Source organism: Betta splendens, chromosome 17 (assembly GCF_900634795.4).
Source record: "Betta splendens chromosome 17, fBetSpl5.4, whole genome shotgun sequence".
In the NCBI taxonomy this organism is placed as follows: domain Eukaryota; kingdom Metazoa; phylum Chordata; class Actinopteri; order Anabantiformes; family Osphronemidae; genus Betta; species Betta splendens.
The window spans coordinates 6,609,631-6,619,527 of NC_040897.2; the positions used below are offsets into that span (position 1 = coordinate 6,609,631).

A 9,897-nucleotide genomic window follows, 5' to 3' on the forward strand; every position below is an offset into this window, starting at 1 on the left:
GTGCGACAAGTTGTCTAGTCCGCTGCGCGTCTGGAATGCAGGGTGGGACCGGTGGATCACTCCCACCACGCAGGAATTTGGGAAGTTTCTTTCCATATATGGAGTTTTTGATATCGATAGCGACCTAAGGAAAAGAAGAGGAAAGGTGGAGCCTGGTTCGATTAACGACGCGCATGTTTTCAACAGCCGCGAGAGGAGTCCCTTCTGTGTACTTCCGTTGTCGCTAGAACGCATGCGTATAAATGTTCTAGGTAACACGAATATGGGAATAACAATGCTTGATTGTGTACCCTTTCATTGGTATTTTATTGGTATTTACTAGTAACAGAAAATAGACATTCCTCAGTTTTTAGTCCAGTGTAAGTACAAAACTGTCAACCCATGCGTTGTCAATGAAAGAAACAATTACCAACCATGTTTACCATGTTTTCTTTTATAAATCAAACCGAGGTTAATTCATAAATTAGTTGATCAGTCTAGAAATAGATCATAATAGGACAAAATAAATATGTGTAGTGCAGTTGTTGTTGCTTTTACACATCCATTAACCACAGATTAGCACATTATGGCTACTGCGCCATACTTTTTCTGTTCAAGTGTGTGATCAAATATTAGCCCACTAGAGAACCCAACTTTCTATGTTAATTACGCCATTTGTGAAATAACTGTGAAAAAAATGTGCCTATGTGTTCTTGTAAAGTTCATGCACGCCTTTAGGCTAAATGCTCGTATATGCTAATTTCGTGTTTTGCGTATTCATGAGCGTACAGATTTGTAGTAGGTCCCTCTCCTATAAGAACACCTCCTCGCTTGCGTTCCTGGACATCTGCGCTACGAGCAGGGAACTATCTTGGCTCTTGAATCAACGCTCTTTGGCAGAAACCGTGGGAGCGCTCTAATTGGCGGCCGTAAAAGAGAAAGGAAGTATTTAGTTCCTTGCGAGGTTTCATTGGAAGAGAAAGTCGCAGATCGTTGAAGCGCAGTTTTTTATTTTTAGTCAGTACAGGTTTTTAATACAACAATAGCAAAATCTCGGCTTTTTGACAATGGCTTCTTTCAACAAGGGTCCTGCCTACGGGTTATCGGCTGAAGTGAAAAACAAGGTAGGTGAGCTCGTTTGTCCGCATCATGAAGTAAAGTGTCCTGAACTTTTCCTTCCATCGGTGTCGTTGTATCACCTGGCCTCCATTTTAAAGCGTGCCCAGGTTAAAGTAGACGGAAGGTGAATGCAAAGCTCGGCCGGAGTGAGTGGCGTTCTGGAGGCGTTTCTAGAAATAAACCAGAATTAAACAACCCCTAAAAGTTAATTTAGGTGAAAAAGTTGACAGAGTCCCCGTCGTTGTCGGGAATCTGAACTGATTCCCCGTGCGTGACTCTGCCTTTAAACTTCACTCTGGGCGTTGTCCCCTTCGGCTGAGGAGCGTGTCGTTGCGGCAGCGCGGCCCTCCGCTTTCACAGAGCTCCGTCCCGCAGTGCGGCCCGCGGCCCGGCCTTGTGCCCCGCATTAGCATATAATGCAATTCACCTATTAGTGCCTGCGCTGGATGCTGTTGAGTGCATACTGTGACTCCTTGCGTCGTCCGTGCCCCCCCTCCTCCTCCCCCCTTTTAATGAACCCTGTTCCTCCTGCGGGACCCTCCTCTTCTCCTTTTTTAAAAGTGCAACGCGTCGTGGTGTGGACGCATCCCGTCAGAACGCGGCTCCACAGATGCAGATCCCTGCACATCCGGATCCACTTAAAATACCAAGCCTGATGCCGGAGATTACTCTCCCGACCACGTTATTGTGTACCGCACCGGGTTGCGCAACTGGGAAACTTTTACTTTTCAAGCTTCAGGGACTGCGTTGTTACTGTGTAATAACGTATTCACTGGGGTTTGTCCCCCTTTTCACTGTAGTGTAAACTGGCAGCCGGTCAAACATAGACAAATGTTCTTCCCACATACTCACCTTCACCCCATATATATATTAAACCGGACCTTTAACTACTACTCTTGTCGCGTTTGGTCACGGAGCCTCTTGCCGCCTCTTTGTAACATATATATATTAAACTGCATTCCTTGACTTTGCCCTTGTATGGAATAGAAAAGGTCAAGTCCCCTCCCCACATTCTCCCCAGAACAACGTGTGCGGGACGTAAAGAAAACATGCAGATTTCCCGTCTTGCCGCTGATGTCCTTGCAGGGAGGTGGACCCTGAGAGATGCTGACTTGAGTGGTATTTCCTGCCATCGGTGACGTATCGCCCCTCTGTGCAATGTCAGGAATTCAAGGCTTTACACTTGTCTTTGCCCCCCTCGCTTTCAGTTGAAGTAGATGTAGAAAACGCCGCCTCCACAGTCTGCGCTGTGTCTTGGCCCCTCGCTGCTTCATTCCAGCCCATTTTGTTCGTCTTTTGTGCGGCGAAGTCTTTCCTCTTTCTAAATTACATCTGAAGGATCTTTTGTGGGCAGTTGAAATTGTAGGGGCTTTTTTCATAAATGGGGAAACTGAAGCTTAATTAGAAGACTAAGAAGAAAGCCCTTTAGAGCGCAGCCAGCGTCTATGTATAAGTGGGTTCTGGTGCGGTTTATTTTCTCATTGCCTTCAGGGGCGGACTGAACCGGGCTGTGAGTCGGCCCCGAGATGATTGGACCCCTTAAGCTTAGCTGCATGAAAAGAAACCGTACACTGAGTTTTTTTTTTTTTTTTTTTTTTAAACCTGCGCAAGCTACATGTATTTTTATATCCTCATTTCTGCTTTCACTGTGAACAGTTGTTTGTGGTCGCGGTGCTCTTTGCTGAACGGCGTCTTTCAGAGCCAGTAAAGCGTGTTTTTACACTTCGCATCGACAATCAAAACACACTTGGCACCTCCACAAAGCCTGCCCTCACTAGAAACCCAATCTTTGGGCCTTGTTAAGTCCTGCGAAACTCAGCCACCCTCCCCCTTATTCAGCAAGCCTTCCTGCACTTCAGGGGAGAACTTGCTGTTTACCAAACAGGATATCCGTGTGTGTGTGTGTGTGTGTGTGTGTGTGTGTGTGTGTGTGTGTGTGTGTGTGTGTGTGTGTGTGTGTGTGTGTGTGTGTGTGTGTGTGTGTGTGTGTGTGTGTGTGTGTGTGTGTGTGTGTGTGTGTGTGTGTGTGTGTGTGTGTGTGTGTGTGTGTGTGTGTGTGTGTGTGTGTGTGTGTGTGTGTGTGTGTGTGTGTGTGTGTGTGTGTGTGTGAAGCCATGTCAGCGTCACCTTTTACAAATCCTGGTTAAAGGAGACAGAGAAGCATCTGTACGTGTATCGTGTTATACAGAGACAAAGAGTTGACCATGAAACATGATTAGGTTCAGTCATAATACACTCAAGGACAAATGTGTTATGTGATATTCAGAGATCCAGTTACTGTAAATGTCCAGAAGTTTCAAGAGGACAAAATAACCAAAACTAAATAACACTTAATCACATTTTAGCTTTTCTTATTGTGATGTGACCTCTTTTCATGCGCAGATTGCACAGAAGTACGACCCTCAGAAGGAGGACGAGCTAAGGATCTGGATCGAAGACATCACTGGTCATTCCATCGGCCCCGACTTCCAGAAAGGCCTGAAGAATGGAGTCATCCTGTGCGAGTGAGTCCACCTCATAGATTATCGCCAAGCCTCATCATTTGCTTCAAAAACGTGCCCCTGATCTAATTTATCTACACATCGTTTTCTGACAGACTCATCAACAGGCTGCAACCAGGCTCTGTGAGGAAGATCAACCAGTCGTCGCTGAACTGGCATCAGGTAGGTCTCATCTCGACACAGCTGGGGGCACGTCGTATGCCAGCGATGACGTTCAATGCGCTTGGAGACTTGCTTTTGTCCATGAAGTGATTAATGGCTGCGTATTTTTTTCTTACTGCTTGGATTCCATTTCATTGCATCATGCTGCGTCATGGTTGCTGCTAACGCTGGGTGTGCTGCTTCTAATGACTCACACTTGACTGTGAAACATTTTGCCCACGAATTACTAGTTCATAGTATATTGATCATGTCTTAACTGTTGTGGCTGTAGCTGGAGAACCTCACGAACTTCATCAAGGCCATCACAGCGTACGGCCTGAAGCCTCATGACATCTTTGAAGCCAACGACCTGTTTGAAAGTGGCAACATGACGCAGGTCCAGACCACGCTGCTAGCCCTGGCCAGCATGGTGAGTCCCAAAGCTCCAACCCTGGCGCTGGTGCTGATCTGTCAGAGTCATTCTGGGACTTAACACTCAATTAATTTCCCTCAGGCCAAAACCAAGGGCTGCCAGTCACGCGTGGACATCGGGGTGAAGTACTCTGACAAGCAGGCGAGGATGTTTGATGACGAGAAGATGAAGGCAGGACAGTGTGTCATTGGTCTACAGGTAGGTTGTTAAGACTCAAAGCCTGAGAACACTGTACAAAAAACTAGCTTCTCATCTAAATTCAGCCAGTTTGACTTGAAAATTAGTTTCCTAACTTGGGCTGAACTATAAGCAGAGGCACTTCCCATCGGTGATGAAACTATTGCAGAACCTGACTCTGTTGTAACATGTCGAGCGTTATACTTTTTCCTCATTGTTCTGAGGCTCTAAAGCGTCTGTTTTTGTTTTAGTTTCCTTCACAAAGATGTCATGTAGATATGAAGACATGTACACAACAGTACGGAAAACTTGTAATACAACTTCCAGTTTACAAATACGACGCGTGACAAAGTTTAACGGAATGTTGGCCTGTCGTCAGTCAGTAAACATCACTAGTAGCAGTTTATCACCCGTGATGTGCTTCATGCTGGTTTAAAGCGCTTTAAGGGATTTATTGCAGTGTTTTGTTTTGTTTTTAGATGGGAACCAACAAATGTGCCAGTCAGGCAGGCATGAATGCCTACGGCACAAGGAGGCACCTTTATGACCCTAAAGTTCAAATCCAGCCACCAATGGACAACACAACCATCAGTCTGCAAATGGGAACCAACAAGGGCGCGAGCCAGGTAGAGCAGCCCCTTCCCTGCTTTTCTAAACACATTCCAGAACGGCACCAAAAGCCTCGGGCATCACCGACTCCTGTCCTTCCACTTTTGTGAACCGATCTCGTGTTTAGACTTGTACAACGATCCTGCTGCGCACAACACTGGCAGCAGTGAAGTCAGCACTTTGCTTAGTGTTTTACCACCTACGCAGGGAACAATAACTGTTATTAAGTACGGTTTGTGTGTCTGTTACAGGCTGGGATGACTGCTCCCGGGACGAGGCGTGCCATCTACGACCAGAAGCTCGGCACCGACAAGTGCGACAACAGCACCATGTCCCTGCAGATGGGCTACAACCAGGGAGCCAACCAGAGCGGCCAGAACTTCGGCCTGGGGCGGCAGATCTACGACGCCAAGTACTGTCCTAAATCTGGAGAGGTCGAGGACGAGCATAACGGGGCAGGTGGCAACCAAGACTACATCCCAGATTACCAAGACGAGGGTTATCAAGGCTACCAGGAAGAGGAGCAGGCGTACCATGGGGACGGGACGGATTACTAGGAAGGAAGGAAGGAAGGATCTGCAGGAAGATCTCAGCAGAAGCGTTTTTATTTTCATAGGATGTTGCACCTTTTTAGGTCTTGTCCTTTTTTAGTATTGTATGAAATTGTTCTCTTATTTGTACAAAACCATTGTTACACATATCATGATGGGTTGTATGTCTGTGATTTTAGCCTTTTTTTATTTTTTGTTTAAATATTTAAAGAGACCATAAAAGCTCATCTTTTTGGCTTAGTTTTTTAATTTAGTGTGCCAAAGGCCCATTATTACTTGTTCTTCTGTGGACTTTTGCGGACTCATTACTTTCATTTTAAGGGACATCCCCACGTTTTTTAAGGGCAACATGCAACTAAAAGTGAAACATTAGCGTGTTCTGAGAAAGTGTCAGCCCCACGTGTTTCTGAAACGTCTGTATCATCTGTGTAAATGAAATGAATTAGTCCTGTCAATGAAAATGTACATTTGTACGTGTTACTGCTTCAGCGTTGTCTTCATCTCTTCAGTATTGGTCAACCACACAGTAGTAGAGCAGCTTCGGTCATTCAGACCGATGAGGGAACAAAATGGATTCTTTAGAACAAATCCTTTCTATCTCTTTCTTCCATCTTTCCTCCAGCTCATTTCTACACTCTTTCTTTAATGGACGAAATATTTCCTTTGTTTGCATAACCAGTCCAGCTGGAATTAAGCGTGTTTTGTTTGGACGAAAGACTGTGCAGTGGAGGAGTGGATAAAACCATATTCAAGTGAAGTTTTGAACATTCCAAGCAAGAATACTGGATTCTCTTTTATTTGAGTAGCGATTGGTTGATATGTGAACCTATTCTATGATTATATTTAATCATTTAAGAATATTATTTATGCATATTTGTGATTTGAATAGGGGCTGTTTTATACCCTGACTCTGAGTAACATTTAAAATTAGACTCTAGTTTTCTTCTTAAATAATTTTTATACCAATGGAAAAAATTTTCAAAAGTATGTTGTTATTGTGAATACGGTGTAATAAAGATGTGTATTCATTATGTTGTGAGTTTTTTTTCATCAACGGTGACATTTGGCAGAAGGACAGGCCTGGTTTTCATTTCTGTAAAAGGATGTAGGAACCATGAAGTGGAATCATCAAGTAAAGTATATTTACCAGAAGATTTTAAGAAATGATACTAGATAAGACTGGAAACCAGCTGACCAGAGGCAATGTTCATACAGGAAGAGTTATGTAACATTGCCTGCTGGTGTACAATAAACAGTGTAAATTTAAACAGACATTTTGTGTTGAGCAAAAGTTTCAGGCCACAGTTAGGTGTGTTGTTTGTAAAGCCTTTATGTATATTACAAAAACCTATGTAGGTTAAATTTGCAAATAAACAATGTGACTAGAGGGATGTGGTGAGGTTGAGGACAAGACAATGAGGGGAAGACCTGTCAAAACCAAGATGAAAAAAGCTATTTTAAGTAGCATCTGGCAGCCTCATCCACAGTCAGAGGAGGTCTGAACCACTATTAAGTTTGTGGTGTAGTTGTTCTGATGTAAAAATGGAGAAATAAACATGCATGGTCATCACAGCATTGCGTATGTGTCTATTATAGAATAGAATAGAATACCTTTATTGTCCCGCAATGGGGAAATTACCTTGTTGCAACAGCACAAAGACATATAGACATATATACAGAAGACAGAAGAAGAAGAAGAAACAGAAGAAATAGAATAATATTTATAATAACACAATATTTATAAGACATTAGAAATTATAATTATTATTATTATTCCCTTACAGATGGTTACAGATGGAGGGTTTACAAGTTTTCTCCTTGTCTGCGTTTATGTTCTCTGGGTTCTCCAGTCTAAAGACATGCAGTCAGGTCTGACTGGGGATTCTAAACTGCCTGTAGGTGTGAATGCCGGAATGATTGTCTGTCTAGGTGTGATAACCTGTGATGACCTGTCCTCTGGCCTGCCTGACAGCTTGGCAAGACACCTGCAAACAGCCAGAAAGAAAATGCTTTACTTGCATACAAATGTAAATTAATCTGCACCAGTGATGTAATCTGGTGATTTTGTACTTTATATACTGCCTATATTACAGTTCCCTGCTCATGTGTGAGTAAAACATAATTCTGCTGCACAGATCAGATTTCCATTTCCCTTATTGTTATATATTGTATCACTAACGTTTATTTCAATATGTTGTGTGATAGGTTTAGAGGATAAAGTAAATTGGAGACCAAAAAGCAACATGACAAACAATTAAATGTTATTTATTGATTAATGAACTGTTAAATAAGCTGCAGCATGTCAAAAAGTCAAAATGCAAACGTTTCACTGGTTGTTTTCCAGTTAAGGTCATATTCTTTGACTTTACGCAGAAATGAGACTCAGCTTACTATTGATTTACATCAACAATTTTTAAAAACACAATAGCAGCTATTACAGTGGTTGTGTAACTGCGCCATCTGTTGGTTACCTAGTACATAAACCACGCCGGAACAAACCACCGGATGTTTCTCTGAAATCGCGCGATATCAGCTCGAATGAGACTTGCTGTCGTTCTTTTCTCCCGGAACACCAGGCAAGATGGTAGGTGCTAACTCGAATGCGAAGCTAGTCGAAATACAATCTAAGTACATCTTAGCACTACAGTGGCCGAATACTATAAGTGATTATATCTCCCGATGTTAACAGGCATCCAGTAGCTATTTAGTAGAAAATCGGTGATCCGAATACAAGATGAGCTTATATTTGTAGGTTGTGTTAGCCTGAGCTATGTCAGTCGGTAGCTTCGCGAAAACGGTGGTTATAAATGTATAGAAGCAGAAAATGTCCCGTCTTTCTACTGTCAGCGTTTGCATCTTAGTTTGCATGCGAAGATGGTTAAATGTCTTAAATTAACGCTGATATTAGACTGCCTACGAAGCATACATGCTAGCTGTGTTTGGTTAACGCTACATACTGTCCCTCCAGGCGGATACTGAGGTCAAGAAGAAGCGTACCTTCAGGAAGTTCACCTACAGAGGTGTGGACCTGGACCAGCTTCTGGACATGTCCTAGTAAGTGATCAGCTGTGGCCAGTTCGGTATTTACAGCAGGCTAACGTTGTGTGTGTGTGTCTTGGTGTACAGCACAATCAATTTCAGTTGATTATATTGTTATGCAGAAAAATACATTTTCTTTGTCATTGGTGGCTTTACAGTGATTGCATGCGTCCTGTAACTGAACATTTGTCTTTACACGATTAAATGTTCATCTTTAGGCACTGATTTAAAGTAATGTCTCTAAATGTGCAGAAAAGCATATCCTGCTGAACAGCCATCAAACTTTTATATCATATTATATGGGTCTTTATTGACAAAATGCTACTTTTTACCTCTACAGTGAGCAGCTGATGCAGCTTTACTGCGCCCGTCAGAGGAGGAGGCTGAACCGTGGCCTTCGCCGCAAGCAGCAGTCCCTCCTGAAGCGCCTGCGTAAGGCAAAGAAAGAGGCACCACCCATGGAAAAACCAGAGGTGGTGAAGACCCATCTGAGGGACATGGTCGTCCTGCCTGAGATGGTTGGGTCCATGGTTGGAGTGTACAACGGCAAGACTTTCAACCAGGTTGAAATTAAGGTGAGATGCTTTGCTTAGGTCTGTGTGCTGTGAAGAAGTTTGAATTTGTTTTGAACAAGGATTCAACCTGGTCGAAACAAGTAGCTTTTCATCTCTTGACCTACTTTAACAACTTTTATTGTGGGTTTTTACACTGTTCTGGTCGTGACATTTGCATTAGCATTCAAAGAATTGTCTGAAATTGAAGATGTCTTACATTTTGATATGTCAACTATTTAAGGCCACAAAATGTACTACAGAAGCAGAAAGCATCAGTGTAGCATCATGATGCAGGATCACTTACTACAGGACTATGCATGTTAACAATAGTTTGTGGCGCTTGTAAACTAGTGTAACTGGATACTTTTGGTTTTACAGTAGACACTTTAAGTGTTGGTGATTTATTCACGTTTTTTTTTTCTTGGATTTGGACATTAAAATAAAACTGACTTTAACCCAAAATGCTTAAATAAATTATTAGCCAACTAAGGCCGACTACCCCAAAAACTTTGTGTTGTGAATTTGTGCATTTGTGTAACTGGTATACTTTCCTCTCCACAGCCTGAGATGTGTGGTCATTACCTGGGCGAGTTCTCCATCACCTACAAGCCAGTTAAACACGGTCGCCCTGGTATTGGAGCTACACACTCTTCTCGTTTCATCCCACTGAAGTAGAGTGGCTGTATTCTTTGTAAAAAATAAAATATGGGTGATCCACACTGTCTCCTGTTTTGTGTAATGTTTGAAAATTTGACAATGGATGTCTTGCAGTGTAATCATAATGAAGATACAAG

The 9,897-nt window shown here is 42.9% G+C and overlaps 2 protein-coding genes across 2 annotated transcripts; both read left to right on the forward strand.

The window, feature by feature from the left end:
• The first annotated feature begins 855 nt into the window (after positions 1 to 855).
• cnn2 (calponin 2) lies at positions 856 to 6,541 on the forward strand. The gene is made up of 7 exons (XM_029132582.3): positions 856 to 1,103; positions 3,481 to 3,602; positions 3,695 to 3,761; positions 4,033 to 4,170; positions 4,255 to 4,371; positions 4,830 to 4,976; positions 5,211 to 6,541. Exons 1-7 carry the CDS (start codon positions 1,047 to 1,049, stop codon positions 5,514 to 5,516), a joined length of 954 nt encoding a protein of 317 aa, XP_028988415.1. The 5' UTR covers positions 856 to 1,046; the 3' UTR covers positions 5,517 to 6,541.
• Positions 6,542 to 8,015: 1,474 nt separating this feature from the next.
• rps15 (ribosomal protein S15) lies at positions 8,016 to 9,820 on the forward strand. Its single transcript, XM_029132373.3, is given in 5 exon segments — positions 8,016 to 8,072; positions 8,074 to 8,094; positions 8,479 to 8,564; positions 8,890 to 9,124; positions 9,665 to 9,820. Coding segments are annotated over 5 exon segments (513 nt in total). The 3' UTR covers positions 9,779 to 9,820.
• Positions 9,821 to 9,897: the final 77 nt, after the last annotated feature.

Bases quoted from the DNA above. Each gene is read 5' to 3' on its own strand.
- cnn2 (XM_029132582.3), top strand. From the start codon at position 1,047: ATGGCTTCTTTCAACAAGGGTCCTGCCTACGGGTTATCGGCTGAAGTG. The intron at 1,104-3,480 runs GTAGGTGAGCTC...TTTCATGCGCAG, and splicing joins CGGCTGAAGTGAAAAACAAG to ATTGCACAGAAGTACGACCC. The intron at 4,977-5,210 runs GTAGAGCAGCCC...TGTCTGTTACAG, and splicing joins CCAACAAGGGCGCGAGCCAG to GCTGGGATGACTGCTCCCGG.